This window comes from Vicugna pacos, chromosome 26, assembly GCF_048564905.1.
Source record: "Vicugna pacos chromosome 26, VicPac4, whole genome shotgun sequence".
Lineage (NCBI taxonomy): Eukaryota > Metazoa > Chordata > Mammalia > Artiodactyla > Camelidae > Vicugna > Vicugna pacos.
The window spans coordinates 10,364,140-10,386,213 of record NC_133012.1 but is presented as its reverse complement, the minus strand read 5'-3'; the positions used below and the strand labels follow the sequence as shown (position 1 = coordinate 10,386,213).

Below are 22,074 nucleotides of genomic sequence, written 5' to 3'. Positions count from 1 at the left end.
ACTGTTTTCTGCATACCTCTTTTAGTCACTTGGGAGTAGGGGGTCATTAGGGAGAAAGATAAATCATAGAAGAGTTTCTTGCAGGACAGAAAGTTGAGTGTAGTACTCAGAAAGCTGCTTTCCTGTTGATTAAACAAGCAGCACTGAGCTCAATGTTGAAGAATTCACGTACCCTATTTCCTTATTATGTATAGAAGGTGGAGAGGGAATACACTTGTTGCCCACTCCTTTAGTAACTTTACATGTTACCAATCATTTATCAGTTTTTTTCCTCTTTTTTAAAAATTGAGATATAATTGACGTGTAACATTGTGTAAGTTTGAAGTGTGCAACATGTTGATTTGATACATTTACATATTACACTGTGATTCCAGCAGTAGCATTAGCTAACATTATTAGCTAGCATTAGCTAACACATGACTTGAGTATCAATTCTTTTTTGTGTTGAGAACAATTAAGATCCAGTCTCTTAAGCAACTTTGAAGTTTATAATACGGTGTATTGGCTATAACCACTATGCTGTGCATTAGATTATCAGTTTTCCTTTTAAACTTAGAAAACTTTAAAGAGTTTTAAATTTATACTTGAAAGAGCTTAAGTTCTTTGGGGAAAAGTCAATTTTAAAAATCAGTTCTAAAAGGATAATATAATCTCATCTGCTTTTTAGGAAAGGAGGTATGATGATTCATGTATTAGATAGTTAGATTTTAACATTTGAGATAACTTTATTATTTTTCAGTTCCAAAGCTGTATCTTCAGGCTCTAAACAACTTTCCTCTAATCAAGTACCAGTTGAATTAACTGCAGAGAAGGTTTGTTTTCATTAAAGAGGTGGTTCTTACTTACTTCATTCTTTATTGATGCAATTCCAATTTTAAATTTTTATACTTTAATTCTGCTCAAATTAAAGATGAAAATGCCATATATAACAAAATATGAAATTTGAGAAGAGAAATATTATGAATAAAATAAAATATGCAACAGATGATTTCTAGGGTTAAGAGAACAGAAGTATTTGAGAAAGGAGCTTACTTTGATTCTTTTAAGCCTATTTTACTACTCATTTAGCTTGGAGTCTTTTTTTAGATATTCTAAAACTTACAGTTGATGGAAAAATAAGCTTGATTCCTTAATGTTCTCGTTAAAGTTACACGGACACGCACACTCACACACTCAGGTACGCACATAGATATTTTCTTGCTTTGTTTTGGATCTTAGGTAATTATTACTGATTAAATATTTACCCATAGGCAGACTTCACCAATTAGAATACTGGAGTAATAGGCAAATGTGCTAAATTAAATTTTCTGCTGAACTTTTTCTGCTTTATTGAAGTATGCAGAATATGATTGAATCATTTTTGTGACTTTGGCTGTTGCTGTGTCTCAGAGTTCCTTTGATCATATATTCTCTATAGATTTGGGAGGAATGGGATATTATATTGTATTTCTAACTCCTCTAAAACCCTAGAAATTGATAATTCATGGGTTTATTTTCATACAATTTATTTGATGACTTGGTTAATCAGGAAAAATTAGCATCATGGTATTTTTATCTTTTTTCTTCATATTTAAGTTTTTTAAAACTTCTCTTTTTTTTTTTTTGACCTTTATATGTTTAAAAGAGGTCTAAGTTGGAGAAGATGGATTCTTACAAAGCATTTGGTAACATTTCTTCTGGGAGTAACAGTCCTAAAAAAAGGTACAGAATTTGCAGTTTTATTTTCCGTACTCACTTATTAGCATTGTTTTCTGTTTCTTTCCTAAAAAGAAAGGTTTATTAGATGTTGGGCTATTTCATTGGTAGAAGGAAGTTAAAGCATAAGCCTCCAGTATTATAATTATTAAACCAGACCTATAAAATGATAGTATTAATATTAATTTAATAGCTAACACTTCAGGGTATTACTTTTTGCCAGGCTCCGTGCTAACTGCGAAGCATTTTATGTGTAATATCTCATTTAATTTTTACAACAGCCTATGAGTTGGCTACTATTATTTATCCTCATTGTACAGTTGAAGAGACTAAAGGTTCAGAAGTTCACTAGCTTGTTCAGGGACATACATCTCGTAACAGAGATGACTTTCAAATCTATATTTGTCAACCTCTAGCATCTCAACACCAATTGTATTTGTATGAAATACATATATTTCACTCCATTTTCAAAAAAAAGATCTATGGCAACGTGAAATGGTAGGTACTAGGGTTGGTGGAGAATAAAGGTGATGCACCTGTGTGCTTTCACGCTTAAGATTTGACTTGCTGACTTAGTAAAGTGTGAAGGATGTACAGAATTGCCAAAGATCTGAAGATGGAGAATTTAAAAAACTTACCAGGACGTGTACCCAGATCAAATGGATTATGTTTCCATATGTATCAGGTGAAAGAAAATGCTTTGCTCTCTAATGGTTTGCTCACTTAGATAATACTACTGTGGATCTGATAGAAACATTTACCAGAATACCATCTCTCACCCAAATAATTTCTTTTTGTTTGGATACATCATATGTGATTGCTATGTTTGATGTAAACAAAAGGTTTAAGGGGTGTGCAAAACAGTCTACCCATTCAACATGCGGAAGCATTTCTTCATTTAAACATTCCCTGTGTTTTTGATGGACATCATCTTTGTGCCACGTACTATTCTAGGCAGCGGCATTCTGTGGGGAGTAATAGAGACATAGTCACTGGCCCTCTCAGAGTTTACACTCGAGAAGGATCGACAGGTAAGGGAGCATAAAACTACAATCCAGGGTTCGAATACGTTGGGGACATACTTTGAAGGTGACACTTGAGGCTTCATTTGGAGTTAGGTGAAGTGAGGGGATGTTTTCTAAGCAGAGGAATGGCCCACATACTAAAACCTGAAAGCAAGAGAGGGTGTTGCAGGGCTGAGGGGCTCAGCTGTCTGCTAGCAGTTCCCTGGTAGGGGACAGCGAGAGGGTAGTAGCACTTAGGACAGGAGAACTGAACAGGGTCCGGAATATCCCGTTCCCTGATCGTAAAGAGTTGAGCGCTAAGGAAAGGTTTTAGGCAGAGCAGTGACATCAAAATTATGACTGAGTACAGGGGTTGCACAAACATTTTCTGCAAAGGATCAGATAGTGAGTATTTTAGGCTTTGAGGGCCATGTGGCCTCCGTCTCAACTACACAGCTTTGCCGTTGGGGTCTCAAAACAGCCATAGATGATTTGTAAAAGAATGAGTGTGGCTGTGTTCCAATAAAACTTCATTTATGAACACCGAAATTTGAATTTCATATCATTTTTACATGTCACAAAATGTTCCTATTTTGATTTTTTTTAACCATTGAAAAATAGGAAAAAAAAAAAAAAGCCATTCTTAGCGACAAGCCTTACTTGGAACACTGTTGGCCCGTGCACCCTAGCAGGCAGGCTGTGATTGATGACTCTGGCTGTGGCAGGAACGGGCTGCAGGAGGATCAGAGCTGCAGAGACACAAAAAGGGAGGCCATTGTGGTGGCGTCTGCAAGAGGTGATGATAGCTTAGACAAGGGAGGTGACACTGGGCATGGAGAAAAAGAGATTGGTAAGGCATTTAGGGGATAGGACTGTTAGGATTCGGTGACTGAAGATAGGTGGGTGAAGGAAAGTGGAGGACTTGACTGGGGCGCTGAGGTCTCTGTCTTTGTGGGTGAGTGCTGCCGTTTCCTTTGCTGGGCGACGACGTGAGAGGAAGACGGGTTTGAGGGGTTGGATGTTCAGGGGATGAGGTTAAATCAGGAATTTAGTGATAGACATACTGAATTGGAGATACCTATGGACTGGCTCAGAAGCTAATTTTAATACATAAGCTTAGTGTACAGAAGTGAGAAAGATACTTACATATCAGTAACTGCTATTTTAAAGTTCATATGAATTTTCATTTCATGTACGTTTTCTACACATATTTCTGCTTCAGGGATATGTTACAAAAACATCCAGAATTTTGCCAGTATATATGATAATAAAGTTTTTTTTGTGTGGAATAACTGAAAATATCAATTTGCAGATAGTACTTTAGTATGAAGATTTCCATAAATACTAATATAAAGGTAAAGGTATTTTAAAATAAATTTATAATTGTCTTGAGTCATCTGATATTACTAATTCTTTGAACTGGAGTTATCTTTTCTCATGTTCAAACTGTTTATTTACAGTGATAGGATCTGATAATTGTAAAAACGAAGTCTTAATTTACAATGAAGATGTAAAATTTTTGCAACAGAGAATTTTATAAACATTCCTTAAATATCACATGTGTTATTCTCCCCCCCTAATCAGGAATTTATTTAAATTTGACATTTTTTACATAGGCTATTCTGTACCACTTCATGTTTATAACTTTTCCTGTTTATAATTAATTCATCAGTGAGAAATGCCTCTTGTAGAAACTGGTTTTCTAGGTAGTTTGCTGTCTAGCGCTTTTCATACCATGTTATCTGCTAATTGGGTGTTTTTAATTCTTCTTTTGAGGAGTCAAAGGCAAAATTACTGCTTTTGGCTTATTTTTGGTAGTTGGAATTTGAAGAAAATTGTGAATAATGTGATTAATTCCATGCTAATGTTCCTCAACAGCCAAAAGTTAGTGCCATCGCAAGAACAATTATAGATTGTATCCCACTTGGTTAAAAAAAAAAGTTTTTGACTTGGGTGTAGATCAGGAGTATTTTCTTTCAAAGTATCTGACTGAGGAGGAGGGTGGAGCAAATGTTATTGTTAAGTACGCCGATTTTGTGATGAACTCAAGTTGCAGCTTTAACTTGACCAGTATAATGAAGGTATTTGATGCAAACTGTTTGAAGTCTAGGCTGTCATTTAAGTAACAGTTGCCTTACTGGTGTTGCAACAAATGAACGTTAATATTGATTTGGAAAGATCTCTCATGGGGGGAGAGCAAAATAAAAAGTGAACTTGAGGAAGGAAAAGCTTTTATTCTTTATTTTCTTTTAAATGTTTTAGCATCATGGTGTCATCACCAGGAAAATATTACAAGTCCTCAGATCCTGTTATTTCAGCTCAAGAGCAGGAGACCCAGGTATGGCTTTTGTAAAAAGGCAGTTGGTTTTTGAGAGGATAGTTATGATTTTATGCCTGCTAAAAGCTCTTCTTGCCTGTATTTTAAAAATTGTTCTTTAGCTAAGAGTCTAAGGCAGAGTTCAGTTTATTTTTCATCCTGAGGGGAAAATGTAATATCTGAAGCTCCAAAAATAGAGGACGGGATTTTTCTAAGTACATACAAAAAAAATATTGAGTGGTTTCTTTGTTCTTCGGCAGACTACGTTATATGGCAAGTTGGTGGAAGCCAGGCAAAACCATGCCAATAAAATGGGTTTTCCGCCAGCTATTCTGGCAACGAATAAGATATTGTTGGATATGGCCAAAATGAGGTAAATGATTTGCGTATTTCTAACTTATTTTCCTCTAACAGAACAGATTTGTAAAATGTATCATTAAGCAATAATACGGCTGTGGCTCCAGCTGTCACATCTGGCAGGTAATTCCCAAATCTCCCGTTGCCACACTGATCTCTTCACTGAGCTTTAGTCCTGCATTTCTCCATGAAACCAACTGTTTTCAGCAATCAGATTGAGTATATACGAAACCTAACTCATTACCCACCAACCCTCCAGACAGGCATTTCATGCAGACACCAGATCTCTTCTTCATGAATTCCTTTTTTTTGGATAGTCACACTGTCATGTTCCTAATCACACGTGTAAAGCTTCATATTGTTTTTACTCTTCTAACATAAATCCCCTTCTTTCTCTTTTTAAAGTAGTTTTTAGGCTTTTTCATGTAAGTGTTCCTAGTGTGTCTGTCTCTGCCTTCCTCCCTGTTTTCAGTGACACCATTGATAGTTTAGACCATTACTCTTGGACTATTGCAAGAGCCTCCAACTAGTTACTCTTTCCTCAGTCTCTCTCTTTCATCTGATATGTGTACACCAAATTAATCTCTCTTTATCATGTGATGCTTCTACTTAACGAGGTTCCCACTGTCTTAACTTCTTTAGCTCACAATTCAGGGCCCTCCCTTTATGGATTTAAACCCACTTTTCCATGTGAGTCACAGAAATTTTAATGGTTTATCTTACCTTGATCATTTACCACTTGTTTATTTAAGTCCCCTTTTCAACTTCCATATACTTATTTACAATGTTGCCTCCACCTTGATTGCCTAAAACCCCTGTTAGAAAATCCTTCAAGATCTGTCTTTATTATTCTTACTTGCCATGCAGTTGTCCATGTTCTTAGCAGCTAAGTGATTCCTCTCTCTGGAATTCATAAAGAACTTTTAAATTTAAATTTAAAAGATGATTCTGTGGCACTTACTACATGATTTATTTATTTTTATTATTGGCATACATGCGTTACGTCTTCTAGATTTTGATCTCTGTGATAAAGATACTATATTCCTCATTTTTTTGTGTGTTTTCCAAAGCACCTACACAATGCCTAGTAATCACAAGTAGTCAATAAACATTTAGAAATTATTTCCCCAAGATAGTCAGCTTTTGTACTTCCTTAAAAAAAAATTGTTTCTGTTACTAAATTTCATCCAAGCAATGTTACTTCAGAGTAGAATTTTCTAATGATATTACATAGTGCTTATATCTTACAATAACTATTTTGTTAAAAATAAATATTCAAAGACACACTTAAATATTCAGTGGAGATACTTCAAGGAAAAGGAGTAATCATTAGATTGGCAGATTTTTTGAAAGAAGACACCATACAGTCTCTTGCATATTGGACACAATAAAAAATGTTGAATTAAAAGCCTGAAGTAGTTAGCAGGTTTATTGTTACAAATAAACACTATGTAAATAATGAATGAGATTTTCTTCTGAGTCTCTTAGCCTCTTAGTTGTCCTCAGTTAGAATCTTTTCATATGTATGAAAATAATAGTAATGATAAGATCAGTAATCAGGTAGAAATAACCTGTTTCTTTATGATAATGGCATGTTTACCAGTTAGTATTGTGTTTTTGTGATGCTGTTGATGGTATTTTTATTCATAAATTGCTAAAAAAAAAAAAACCCAAATCTTTAAATGGTGGAAAGCAGAGAAAGATATCATAAAACACTATTGCTTGTTTTATACATGATTTTTGGTTGTTGTGAAAAATGCATGTTTATTGAGTGTCACTGTGAAGCTAAATGTCAGCTGTGTTGCTGGAGTGGTAATGTCTCATTGGTTTTTGGACTTTTTCATTTTCTTAAACAACAGACCTTCTACAGTTGAAAATGTGAAAAGGATCGATGGTGTTTCTGAAGGCAAAGCTACGATGTTGGCCCCTCTGTTGGAAGTTATCAATCATTTCTGTCAAATAAATGGTGTTCAGGTAAAATACTGTGGTTTGCAGGAGCCCTGAGAGAATCAACTTTTTAAAAAAATTCCAAAACACCTTTTAAAAGCAACATTTTCTCCCTTAAATTTCATTTCCACACTGGACACTTAGAAAATGAATTCAGAAGGCATGGTATAGCTCAGTAACAGAGCACAGGCTCAGCACACACGAGGTCCCCAGGACCTCCAGGAAAACAACCAAAAAAAAAAACCCCTCCCAAAAAAACCAAAAATGAATTCAGATAGTTTCTGTAGTAAATCGGTTATAAAAACATGTTAGTTACATGGAAGTACGTTGACATCCAGTGTTACATTAGTTTCAGATGTACAACGTAGTGTTCTGACATTTTTACAAATTATACTCTATTTATCATTATTTTAAGATAATAACTGTGTTCCCTGTGTGGTACATTACATCCTTATAACTTATTTTATACCCAGTAGTTGGTACCTCTTAACTCCCTTCCTCTCTCATGCCTCCCTCACCTCTTTCCCTATTGGTAACTGCTAGTTACCTAATTTTTAAGATGATACTAAAGCAGTTGTCCAGGCTGTTCACGTCTGTCTATTTTGTTGGGAGGTTTTGTTTTAAAATTTGAATAAGTATTGTATTTTAGGTTCCTTTCAAATGTAGGTAGAAATTAAAGCTGTAAAGTTACCCTAGCTCTCAGCTGGTAAGGAGCGTAGCCACTTGGTTTTCCTTACTGTTTGTTGTATTCCCAATATAAAATAGAGCCCAGTGTTATATATTTCTGTTTCTGTTTTAAAGCGTCAGAATAGTTGTGTGTAGCAGTTTTTCAGAAACATGCATCAGGACAAAATACACATTTTCTGGAGGAGCTTAGCCGGCTACTCACACTGTGGTGTTTGCCACGGTCTGGTCTAGTGGTCAGTCCTCATCCTTGTAATCTTTGAAGACTTAAATGTCTTATCACAGAGTGGCTGTGTTTTGGGGAGTAGATTTGCATTCTTCTCTGTGAGCTTGGTTTTGTGTGTGTGTGTGTGTGTGTGTGTGTGTGTGTGTGTGTGTGTATAAACATAAATATAAGTTTAAGTATTAGAATGCAAACTCATTCAATTTAGAGTGAGAAATACAACTGGGAAGTTTCACTTGACCCAACCAGTGTGTTTGCTCCCAGAGAAGGAGATTAGATCTAGGAAGCCAGCTTATCTGAAAGTTGTTTAGCAGGCCTGGAATATAACTGGGGAAATTCTGATGGTCTTAAGTCGTCTCTCAGCAGCAAAGGCAGAATGAGGCAATCTCATACACGGCCGCCAAGGAAACTATAATACGGGCAGACCTCGTTTTATTGCGCTTCACAGATAGTGCACCTTCCTTCCTTCCTTCCTTCCATTCTTCCATTCTTCCTTCCTTTTCTTCCTTCCTTCCTTCCTCTTCCTTCCTTCCTTCCTTCCTTCCTTCCTTCCTTCCTTCCTTCTTTCCTTCCTTCCTTCCTTCCTTTCTTTCAACAAAATGAAGGTTTGTGGCACCCTTGCTTTGAGCAAATCAGTGGGCACCATTTCTCCAACAGCTTTTGCTCACTTCTCGTCTGTCACATTTTGGTAATTCTCATAGTATTTCAAACTTTTCATTATTATTACGTTTGTTATGGTGATCTGTGATCTTTGATGTTACTTTTGCAAAAAGATTACAACTCACCGAAGGCTCAGAAGAAGGTTAACGTTTTTCAGCAATGAAGTATTTTTTAAATTAAGGTATGCATATAGTTTTTTTTAGGGCATAATGCTGTTACACACTTAACAGACTACAATATTGTGTAAACGTAATGTTTATATGCACTAGGAAACCCCAAAATTTGTGTGACTTGCTTTATTGTGATACTTGCTTTTTTGTGGTGGTCTAGAAATGGACCTGCAGTATCTCCGAAGTCTGCCTGCGTTCAAATCTAGTTAGCCAAGACGCCGTCTCATCTGAACAGTGCTTGGATTGGCATTACCAACTTGTGCCCTTCTGCCTTTCCTATTTGTGTTTCCGTAACTGATCACTCTCTGTTCACATAGTGTTCTACTTGCGGAGAGCATGATCTGATTAGAGTTTTAGAGTTTTGCTTGTTAGAATCACATTCTAGCCCTACCTTCTTGAGATTATTCCACTCATTTCACTTTGCTGAGGGTTTTGGATGTTCCTGAACCCATTGGTCACACACTAACAGATGATATCATGATTTTGAAATCTTGATGGAGTTGCCAGTATGGATCACAGTGGTCTCATGTCTCAGGCCTTGGTAGAGGGGTAGCCCATTGTTGCCTCCAGGTATAGACTACACTGTGGTCCTAAGGAATCTGGCTAGTGGAGTTTGGCTTTCCTAGAAAGTTAAGGCCAAATTCGACAGCGTTAAGGTCCCAAATGGGAACACTTCGCTGTCACTTAATAAAAAAATGTTCTTCCTTACAAATCTAGGCTCACCGAGAAACAACCTGTAGACTTTCGGGCTTGTGTTGTCTGGCCTCTTTCTTCCCCAAGCTGCGGTTGTCCCAGAGAGCTGCGCACTAGTGTGCAGCCTGACTTGTTTATGGTGGGGCTGGACTGGTGTGGGTTACAATAAGCCAAGTTCTCTCAGATTTAGTCCTTTTAATTTAGTATTGGTTCCCATGTTTTGTAAGGCAGAGTTGGCAATTAGGAGGGAAACTATTCATGTATTTCTGTGAATCATACATCATACAGTTCTATCATAGCTATCATTTGGTCTTTTACCTTCTTTTCAGGTTTTAGAAAAATTCTAGTATTTCTTCATTAATCTTATTTTTCAATCTGTCTCCCCTTTTTTTCTTTTAAACGTCTCTTAAGGAACCATATTTTAAAATTTACATAATGCTTTGAGTTTAGAGCCACGTTTGGATGTATCTTTTAAAACTATATATAGGCGCGTGCATGTGCGCGCGCACAACACACAGCCACACATATAGTTATGATATAATCCCTTATGATACATTAGCAGAATTTGTGATTATAGTACCTGAATTTGAATATCACTTCTGTTAATTCATTCAGTATTCACTTCCAGGGGGTTACGGGACTAATTCAGAGGCAGAGTAGTCCACATTATAGATCACTTTTTATTCTTTATTACTGGCTTAAAGGGAAGACTAGGAATTTCTAGTTCTGTAGCCATGTTTGTCATTATAAATATTTTATTTAAAACTTATTCCCTCTAGCCTTACTTTGCCGTTTTAAATCAATATGTTAAAAAATAAAAAAACTTCTTTTTGAGCTCCTTATAGAACGGGAATTTGGGGCTGTTCCTTAGAGGTTTTATTTGTGTTATTTTTTTCCCCTGATGGCTAATGATCATGTTGATATTCTATCACTATATTGATATTATTATTGATCATTTGTGGTCCATTTAAAATTTTGTAGACAGACCTCTTTCCAAGTACGAAACCTCAGGAAGAACAGAATAGAAGTCTGGTGGAGAAAAATGAAGCACGCTCACTTTCACAGTCTGAGGCCATCACATACTCTTTATTCCAGGAAAAGAAAATGTCTTTGGTAAGTGTTACTTTCAGATTAGAGGGAATTTTTAAATTTATCTAAAATGTGCATTTGGTCAGCTTTTCAATATTAAAGTTGTGACTTTGGATAAATTTATTCTTATCCTACAATATTTTATATTGTTTCATTTTATAATTAACTTTAGAACAGAATGTCATTTTCTTTTCCTGCTAAACCTACTTCTGTCAGTTAAGTGAAAACAGCAAGTATAGTTTGACCATGATTATTTTATAGAGGTTGTATCAGAGGTACTGATGAACACATTTATAGCTTAGGGATACTGAAACAGCTGTATTTTAAGACTCTATTAGTATATGTACTGATATATATAACTATATATATATTATATAACTATATATATATGTAACTATTCTTACATGTACTGATAAAGAAATAATCTCCAAAATATATTAAGTAAAAAAAAAAAAGGGAAGATGAAGAGTGGTGTGAACACATACATGTAAATGTATGTATGCACACGCACGTTTGTATATTCACATATCCTTGTGTGTGCACACAGAGTGCATAGGGTGTCTCTGGAAGGATATCCAAGAGGCTAAAAATTAGTTTTAAAAAAAATTCAACAAACTTGCTTTTCATGCTATCTCCTCTAGTGTAATTTTCTCTTTCTTTAACTATGTCTACTTGTTGCTCTTTGAAAAAAATCTGATTACATGAAAAATGCCCATAGTTAATGTTTCTTCATTGTTCTGGCATAAATCTTTAAGGATTTGTTGAGTTTTTTTTTTTTTTTTTAATATACAAAAGGAAGAGTATACATTAGTGGAATGGGGCAGAATGAGGCTTGAGCTCAGTTTAACTAGCTTGCATTCCTGTTCTCTTGGACATTAAATTGATTTGGATGCAGCTCTGCAGTCCAGGGCCCGCTTTTCCTGTTCTGTGTCCCATCCACTAGGCTCCGTTACACACTTTGTCTTCTGGTTAAGGTCCAATAGAAACAAGAATAAACAGTCCACAGCTTGTCTTAGTCACTTAATAGATGTTCTAATTACGTAGTCAAACTCCTTAATTAAAAGTACAAAAGCCATTACACAAGAAATCAAATTAATTCCATTGTACTATTTTTGAAACAAATAACATGATAAATAGGAATTTTAAGTTCAATCTCTTATTTAAAAAAGCTTACATGTACATGTTGAACATGCTTGTATATATACAATTTGATCATAAGTGTATGGTATAACTGTATATAATTACTAAGAAAATATGTAATAGCTTCCAGAATTTCTGAATAAATTGTATTCCCTGACTCAGCCAGGCTGTGAGGTTTCATGTATTATGTTACATATGCATAGGTAAAAGTGTGAAGAGTTCTATATTTTCATTTATGTCTTTTGCTATTATTTGCTTGTAAGTTATTGTGAAATATCGTGGTATAATTGTCTGTACCTCCCAGGAGTCTGAGGAGGTCTTGCCAGTTAACCACAAAATTAAACATGTCTAAGCACTAATTAATCAGGAGCAATAATATAATTAGTTTTAGGTAATATGATGCCTGGTATCAAATAACCCTGATATTATGCACACATGGTGCACACTGTCTAGTAGAAAAGGGTAGACATTTAATGAAAGTAACTTAAAACCTACCTTTAAAGGATGAAAATACTGCTTTAAATGCTCTGTTCTGTGAAGGTATCAACATTCATAGAAGTACAGTCCAAATTCAGACTTTCAAGGTGTATTAAAAGAGAATATTGTGAAATAATTTAGAGCTGAGTGACTAAACTTTCTGAATGTTTAAAAGAATGTTTTATCTAACACACATCTTAAATGGATTTGGAGCTACATTTGTTTAAAAGCTACATAAATATGTAACAGTGTCCTTAATTTAGCACAATTCATGTTAAATTTCAATACTTGGCAAAGGATGACAGCCCTTGTTAAATTGTGGTTATTATTATGTTATGAATAGAGCCAATATAAAGCACCTTTTAGTCTTCTTGAGAACCTTTTATAGGAAACACCTGGAGCTTTCTGTATCACTAAGCATTTAAGGATTTGTCTTCTTGGAAATTCATGTGACTAGAGTACCATGTGTTACTTCAAGTATATAGACTATTGGATTACGGTTTACTACATTTTTCAAAGGTTGTGGCAGCTATTAGACTTAAATAGAATGACTACTCTGTCACTAATTTTGAAAGCGAATAATTACAGAGGGACGAGGATTGATCTCTTAGCTAAAGTTGGGAGACTGTTTTATTCAATATACGAAGTATAAAAAGTAGCACCTGGGGCATTCTATAACGTGAGTACTTGTAAAGAAATAGTTAAGATGAAGAATGAAGTGAAGGTTTAGTTCACTGTTTATTTCTCAGTGAACCTTTACTGCAAGTTTTGGACAGTGTATTTCCATCCAGTACAGTGGAAACGTTGAAAAACTCACTGGTTGTCTTGCTGCTGTTTCTCTAGGAACATATAGCTCAGAACAGGACTCTGCCTCTCACAACAGTTGGCACGCACTTGTCCCAAGCGGTGAAAGCTGGCTACCCAGTCAACGTGGAGCGAGCGGGCCTGACTCCACAGGTTCAGAAGATTATTGCTGACGTTTTCCGAAGCCCTCCCATCAACTCAGGTGATGACCGTGCCCTTGGTCTGCAGCCTTAGTGACCCGAGTCACTGAACCCAGATGACGGAAACAAGCAATCCACTAATAGTTTCCACTCTAATAGCATTAACCAGTTATGCTACTGGGAGAACTTTACTCTTGTAATGCGTTTTTATTCGTTTAGAAAAAGTCCTTCTTCCCATTATCACTCAGAGGAAAGTCTGAATCTTGAGAAATTCTTGTTTTCCTTTTCAGCTTCAGATTACAACTTCCACACCCATCTCCGAAACAGTGCGCTTTCATCCTTTTCTAATTTCCACCTCATCGCTGGAAAAAAAAATTTTTCCCCCCATATTCATTCCCCATAGCTTACTGACTCCTAGTTTTTTCCTAAACCTTTCTGATTCCTTGCCGTTGGTTTCACTTAAGTACCATTCTGGTCATGCAGTCAGTGGTGTCAATCACTGTGGCCTTGAAGGGATGGACCAAGCTCTCCTGGGCCCCTTGTGGAAAGGCTTCCTCTTATCACTTTGCTGCAGAACAACTGTGCTCATGAGGATCAGGCCCCTTTGCTTGTCCTGCAAAATATTTGAAAATACGCCTATTTTAAAATTATGAACCTTTTTTTTTTTTTAACGGAAGTCAAGATGAGGTACATGAGAAGGACTTCCCCCTAAATGTACAAATGTAAACTAAGTGTGCTATAATTCAATAAATCTGATAAATTTTGTTTTAGACTGTTAGGACAAAGCAATGGACATACAGAAAGTCTTATCTCCAAAGCTGTAGTGCAAATAATTAAACTTTTTATTACCTCAAATTCTTTCCCACTTGGGGACGAATATATAGTTCTCCCCCAAAATTTGGAAATAAGGGAAAAAAGATCACGCTCTGAAAGCACAGTTAATACTATACTTAACTGATCAGAACAAAAATATTTAAGTCCCCTTCAAAGGCAGCATTCATTCTAGGCTTGAGCAAGATTTGACTCAATGTCAAAAGAAGGAATACCTCCATCTCTTCTGTTATCAACTTCAAGGGTGCAGAATCAGGAGAGACTGAGAGGCAAGTCTGGGCAGTGGTCATCTGAGTTAGTGCCTGGGAGCTGAAGTTTCTCTTCTTAGTTAAAGCATTTATTTTTAGTACTATACACTGAGTATAGCAGATGCATTTTCATTCAGAGTTAAATATTAAATTGCAATTCCAAAGAACCATAGAAGATACTTTAAATTATACTTATTAAACATTTCATCTTCCTGTCAATACACTGTATATAGGTTGTACAAATAATATGAAAAAGTACATTATTGGGGTTTACTTCAAAAGCTAAAATTGAGAAAGTTAAGATGAGAACCATGAATTCTAAAGATTATTTCTTTTGACTGTGTGTTTATAGTCTGTAAGATACCATTTATTGATGTGAAATTTTATTTTTGAATTCTTTCTTTCCTTCATGTTTCTTTCCTTGATAAAATACTGTTTGTTCTCTTATTGGAGGAAACATTGTTGAGTTATAAATTACAATAAGAAGTGAAGATACACCTGCCATATTAACAATTCAGATATGTTATTTTCATCTTTTTACTTAACTGTAGCCGTATCACATAATTTGGTGTCTCAGTGAACAAGTTTGTTGGCATTTAAATTAAGGCAATGAATTGAGAATTTTCTATATTCTATTATAACATAATCTTATACCTAAAAATAGTGTATTCGTGAATTGAGAAATTGTTATCTGTTATTTTCATGCTATCTTATTTGTTAAGTAGGTTTTGTTCTTGTAATCTAATATTTTAAGGAATTCTGTACCTTTTTAATTCTTTTAGTTTTTTCCATGTTTATATGATTTTAAGCTGCTTTTATGGAGTTAAGAGTCTAACTATGCTTAATAATAAATGAAGCAAAGTATTTAATGAGGTATCTGGATGATACTCTGAATAATTTCATTCTTTATGTGCATGTAACCGGAAAATTAAGGGTGGCTTCCAAGGGACCTGCCACAAAAGTAGGGGTAATATGATCTCTTTTAAAGCACCTAAGGCTTGCAGGCAGTCTTCATTATTTTACCCATCAGTACTTACTTGCATGGAAAGTTAGGGCAAATAAGATCTGAAAATAAGCTCTGTCTTTCCCAGAAAACTTATTTAATCAATAGGCATTTTGAATAATTGATGTGTTTTGTTATGCTACTCAGTCCATTGAAAGAATCCTTTTTACTAGCATCTATTTACAAGTATGATTAGCTTCTATTTTAAGGATAAGTTATTTTCTTAAAATTAACTTATACTTGATATTTGGGATTTGAAGCATAATTCCTTTAGAAACAATTCTGTGTATGGTGGTTTTGAGTCTCCGGGCAGCCCTCAAAAGACAGTTTGAAACATAATTTATGCAGAGTTGATGGCCTGACCTGACTTGGGGTCTTGGAAACAGGGGTGCAGGTGGTGCAGGAGTGAGGGGACCTGTTTTACTCCATTTCCGTTCTGTACGGGGATAGGTATTTGAAAGAGGAACGTTTTTTGGCCACCGTCTCCATCCATTCTACAAAATATTTCACTATTTCCAGCTCATAGGTTTTCAGCAGTGTTCTGTGTAGTTTATATTTAAATCTTTTTTTCCCCATCCTTTATAGATGTAAATAAAATTAAACTAATTAAAATGTATGTTCCTGAACACATTGACACGTACCTTATCCACATGGCAATTGAGATCCTGGAGAAAGACTGTGACAGCAGACTGTTCTGCCAATCTTCACGTGATTCCAACAAGAGGAGGTGTTTCCCCAACTCTGAAGCGAGCCATTCAAATTCTAAGAGAAGCAAGGAAGAGGCAGACATTAATTCCAAGGTGTTAATTATATGTAGAATTTTCATATAGTGTCAGACTTCAATTTGCATACTCTAATACCAGAATGCTATAGTTTTTGAACTGTTAGAAATTCCGATATAAGGTTACTTTTTTTTTTTTTTAAATCTGGGTGCTTTATTTCCTTTGCTTTTCCTAAGTCTGATCTGAGAAAAGATTCTTTTAAAAGACACAAAAGGGGAATACAGCCCATCTATTTAGCTTCTTGTGTGGAATATCAGCTCCACTTCTTCTACCTGCTATTGACTATATAGCTGGGAAGTTCTGTTTCTTTCATAGATGTATTTCATATAGGCTTTAAGCATATGTAGTTTACGTGGTTAATGAAAATAAAGACCAGCTCTACTATAAATACCTCCCCAAATGAGTTAGTCCATCTTTCTGTCATTCATCATGCTCTGTTCCTGGTGTACAGAATATCTCAGGTACAAAGATAATTGTTACTAATGGTCTATGATTAGAGAAAGACCATGAATTTAGTATTATTTTACATGGTATATTTTATTAAAATCAAATGCTTTGAAAATTACTGCTCTATATGTTATATGAGGTAAATAAATAGTAATCAGAGAATAACATCTTTGACAATGTGACTCTACTAAATGATTGTAGAGACTTGAAAATCTGACCTTTACTATTTTCTAGGTCTAAAGTAACTTGATTGTGTGATAAAAGTTTGTGAAAACTAATAATTAAAAAATTACTTTAGTTCCTAGATGATAAATTCAGAATGGTGGTAGGTGGTCGCTAATATTTATATTAGAGAGTTAGGGACTTTATCTCAGTTCTACGGTAATACTTGTAGGATTTCCAACAGTTCAAAACTCCTTTCTGAATAGCTTAAAAATAAGAGGAACTGGTCTTTTTAAATTCTGTACTTCAGTTAGGTTTGTATATAGTCATGTCAGAATAATGTGCATTTATGCTCTACTTTTTTAGGCATAGTTTTTTAATCCCTAAGAACGTAGTGCGTGCAGTAACTATTTTGTATTCCATAAACATTTTAAAGGTTGATGGAAAGCATCCGTATGATTTTTCACTGAAAGATGAGAGTCACAGAAATTCACAAAAACTAACTTCTTTTAATGAGCCACTCAGCAATGCAGAAATGGAAGAGTTATTTACAGACCCTCAATCACAGGTAAATTGATCTATTTAAAATAGTTTTTATGACAAATACCTTATGCTTGATAATTTATATGCCTCGGTTTATCTTAGTTTTTAGATGAAATAAATGCAAATATAATGTACATTTTTCTCTATTGCTTAAATATGTATGTGCACATGTAATCAGTAAATGAGTTACTGTTTTGTATTCTCAACTCAATTATAGTAGTTTGTTAATAGAATTTGGAGTATCAAAAAGATGTAAAAACCCACTTACGTTTTTATTATGATTGCTGGGAATTTTAGTCTTCTACTAATGAAGGAAATTGTCACTAAAAAGCATTGTTTTTGTTATTAGACCTCATAATTAAAATCTCTCCAGATACTTATTGTTGAGATTTACACTCAATGTAAGTAAGCATTTCCCCCTTTCTCAGTGAAATAAGATCATTATTATAAGGATAGGACAAATGCTGAAGGTTATATTCTATACAAATGTTACAGGAGATGAAGACGTGAAATATTAGCTACTAATTTAATGAGTACCAAGAATAAATCAGAATGTGTTTTGATATTTTATATATATTCTCATTTAACTCTCCAGATAATCCAGCAATATTACGTACTGTTGTTCTCATTTTCTGTGTTAAGAAATCGAGGCTTTAATAACACCCATAATGTCATACATTTAGCAAGTGACTCAGAACTCAAACCTAGCTCTGTCTGGTTTCAGAGTCCCTCTTATTCCAAAGTATTTAGCTGCAATTACAACAAGACTTCCAGTTTTTCCCTCTGCTCTGTTACTGTTTGGATGTGCACTCTGTTTTACTTTTTGGCTTTGTCATCATTTTAAGTGGTTTCCTTCCTCCAGTTGCCCTCAGGGGTTCAAACTCTAATTACAGCAAGCGATTACAGTTGTCTGTGGCTACAAGGGATTTTGATTACTAAGATTTGGGGGGGGGGAGAACAAGTATTTCTGGGCCAATTTTATCTCTACCCAAATGCCTTTTCTCTATGCCATTTATGTCCCTCATATTTATTATTTGTAAGTCAAACTATACCTGTTCTCCTGGTCTTCTCTTCCCTGTGAGAAAATGGTACCTGAGTTGCTGTCTTAGCCAGTTTTTCTCTTTACCTTTTGCTAAAGTGTGGATAACCCTTTCTTCTACACTGGATTTATTTAATTAAGTTGGAATAGCTAACAGTTTTTACCTTTTTAAAATATGAAGTTGCAGTCTTTTGCCAAGGATCTTTTATTTTTTCCCCCTCACCCTTAAAAATTTTGAACCCATTTTTAAACGTAGAAAACACAACAAAACTTAGCAAGCAGCTGATCAACAGTACATGGATATGGTCTTTGTTCTTGCAGTGGAACAAACTGTACTTGTGTATGAGGCCGACAGGCACGTTGTAACTTAGACGAGGCCAGCCGATCGTAAAGGCCTCCAGTGCTGCCAGTAGCTCAGTGCACTCTGCCCGATTTCAGGGTGTGCCCGTTTAGGATTTCTCGGTCCTGTTGGTTTGAGGAGCTAGTGCTCAAGCTGAGATAACACAGATTAATGCCATTTTTAACTTATGGAACACTTACCTATTTAAAATTGTTTTTTTGTGTGTGTGCAGATCATACAGTGCGCAACCACTGCTTTTGGGTGTACTTTTTTTCCCAGGGACTTTTAACTTCAGGTTCTGAGGCTTCATTTGGTGCTCAGGCCCCCTAAAAGTATGCAGAGTATCATGTACAACTATCTTTTTTTCTGAAAGTGGATCTCTAGTTTTTACCAGATTCTCAGGAGTCTGTGAAGTAAAACACTTTTTTTTTCATTCATTCAGCAAGTGTTTTTTGAGTACTGCTTCGTTTTCAAATGCCTGATATAACTCTGTGTGTGTGTGTGTGTGTGTGTGTGTGTGTGTGTGTGTGTGTGTGTGTGTGTACATATGCACATGTGCACGTGTACATACATGCCCAGGCACATGTCCCGCTGAGAACATTAAGTTCACCATTCTGGCCAGCCCAAAGCAAGTACACCGTGGGACATAGATCTGAAATAATATTCAGTTCTTTCCTTCTTAAATGAGAGTCTACACTTTGGTGTCTAAGAATAGATAAGAGGATGGCAGGTAATTGCCTAAACAAATGGCATAGTGATTTTGTCTCTCTCTCTCATTTATTTACTTTTGGATCTAGAAATAAATTCTGTAGATCTCATTACTTTATTTGGCGAGGGAAGGATGTTGGGTGTGTACACAGTAACCCATGTTACCTTTTGCAACTGAGATACATTTTTCAGCAGTACAAATATATATGTATTTTTCTGTTTCTTTCCTATAGACTTCGTCTGAAACCTCAAAGAGAAAATTACCTGGGTGGTTTGCCACAGGAAATGAGACCTTACCTTGTATCAGCAAGAAATCAGTGGGCAAAACAAAGCACAAGGGTCTTTTTAGTTGAACTGGCAGTGGCCAGAGGAACTGTGTGTGTCTTGCTGCATCAAAATAGGGAAGCTGTATTTCATTTCTGAAGAGAGTGGGGAGTAATATTTCTGTTTAAATATTACTCTAATCTCAAAGTAAAACTCACTTATTTATTGAACCGCTGGTGTCTTAAAACAGCTTTGTGCAATTCCCATAAAGTTGACTATTCTGAGAGCCTGAGTGATTATATCATAGAATGGAACAGTAAGTTAGTTTCCTGTAGGATTGCTCTAAGAAACTGTGTTGTACTGTCCTATTTTTAATCTCTTTACTTAATTCAGCAGTATATTTGGAAAACATAATGTGCAATGATTTAATATAGATAACAGACTAGTAGTTGTGTAGTGATTGTGTATGTGATGTAAAACATTCCAATATTACCAAAATTCTGTCTTGTAAATGAAGAAATCATAGTTACTTTACAAATTGTATTTACTGTTGTGAGAAGAACTCTTATACACATTTAAAAATGGTATTAGCGGACCAGACCAGTGTAAATGAAACATTTTGTGTTCCATATAAATAGGGAAAAGAATATAACAAAAGAGACCAGATTACACCAGACAACTATGCATTTTGTGTTTTATAAACTATTTCTATTATTTTTCAAGTAATAATAAAAAAAGTCCTTCATACTGAATGGTATAAAGATCTGTGTTTTAACTTTGATTTACTTAATTACCTTGCTTACTCTTAATTTTTGACAATGTCAGAATTTGATTCTGCAATCTCTTTTTGTAGAACATATAACTGAAATATCCAAAACACATACTCTGACATGGAGTTGGGTAAAATCATAGTTAATATAATTTTAAGCAATTCACCATATGGTATTTTATTGACTTTTTTTGTGAATAAAAATTACTGTTGTTAATAAAGGAGAAATATATGTTTGTTGTAGAAGAACTAGAAGATATGGAAAAGCAAACAAAAGAGAAGAAAAATCACAGTAGTTCCACTGGTAGGTAATCAGTTAACCCCTTTCGTATATCCTGCTAAGCTTTTTTATATTCACTTCTTTTCTTACTTTGTTAGATGAATAATACATGAATGAGTTTTCTTGGTAAAACCTTCAGGCTACACTTTTAAGTATACCTAAAGTATGATGGTCGTCTTCCAGAAACGCACTTGTTTGTTTGAGTTGTGAATTGAATGAGTTGCTTTTTCCTGTGGAATATCAATTTTACTGAAAAGAATGATTGACAGAAAATATGGTTGGCTATTCAGCTTTGAAGATTGGTGAACATTTTCTCAAAACTGAACCGGGTCAGCCCCTCACTTCAAGATGATGGTTATTTGTTGCCATTGATAAAATTTGAAGTTTGTAGCAAAGTTTATAATTTTGGAAAACTTGGGCATTTTACAGCTTCCCATAACATAAAGACTGTTCTATGAGATGTGTAGGATGAACAGTGTTTTTACATTAAATAATGATTTTTGTCAACAATTAGAAGGTGTGCATAACTCAGTGAATCAGTGTTTTCTGGATCTGGATGATCTTACAAAATCATGCATGGGTGAAGGATTCATGTGAAGTGTACAGTGGACCAATACATTTTAATGTGGCAGAGTATGAAAAAATTCCTTTACGTGGCTTCAGATTATGCACTGTAACCAATCTTGAAGAAGCTAACACTTGTCCGGTTTTCATATAGTTTCAAAGAAGAATGTTGACAGTTATCTCGAAAAGCTATTAAAATACTCCTCCCTTTCCAACTAAATACCTGTTTGAGGTCAGGCTTTCTTCACATGTTGAGCCCAAACCGTGCTGAATGCAGAAGCAGATCTGAGAATCCAGCCACTTCTGTTAAACCAGACAATAATGCCACTCTTCTCACTATTTGGAGGGGGAGGAAGAATGAAGAGGAAGATATACTTTTTAAGGTATTCATGTTAACATGTAATGGATTTACTACCGCTATTTTTTAATGAATTAATAAATATTAAAATTTTTTTCAGTTTTAATTTCTAAGATGGTAAGTAGTGATATAGCCCACATTAACAAAAACTCTTTTGGGTCTTTGGTAATTTTTAAAAATACAAACATGTTCTGAGCCTTGAAGTTAATTATTATATAAATGTACTATGAATTGTTTAACTGACTTCATATTGTTAGACATTAAAGTTGCTTCCAATTTTTTCTGCCATTTTAAGCACTGCTTTGAATATTCTTGAAATGAAACATTTCAAGGAGC

The 22,074-nt window shown here is 35.1% G+C and overlaps 1 protein-coding gene across 1 annotated transcript in view; it reads left to right on the top strand.

The window, feature by feature from the left end:
- Window positions 1–20,519, top strand: part of WRN (WRN RecQ like helicase) — an 89,911-nt gene extending 69,392 nt beyond the window's left edge. Inside the window, exons 26-35 of the mRNA XM_072950317.1 lie at window positions 740–812; window positions 1,625–1,701; window positions 4,962–5,037; window positions 5,277–5,389; window positions 7,233–7,347; window positions 10,732–10,863; window positions 13,300–13,462; window positions 16,068–16,282; window positions 17,310–17,441; window positions 19,737–20,519. Coding sequence (XP_072806418.1) covers window positions 740–812; window positions 1,625–1,701; window positions 4,962–5,037; window positions 5,277–5,389; window positions 7,233–7,347; window positions 10,732–10,863; window positions 13,300–13,462; window positions 16,068–16,282; window positions 17,310–17,441; window positions 19,737–19,856 — 1,216 coding nt within the window. The 3' untranslated portion in view covers window positions 19,857–20,519. The remainder of the gene's footprint in view (window positions 1–739; window positions 813–1,624; window positions 1,702–4,961; window positions 5,038–5,276; window positions 5,390–7,232; window positions 7,348–10,731; window positions 10,864–13,299; window positions 13,463–16,067; window positions 16,283–17,309; window positions 17,442–19,736) is intronic.
- The last annotated feature ends 1,555 nt before the right edge of the window (window positions 20,520–22,074 follow it).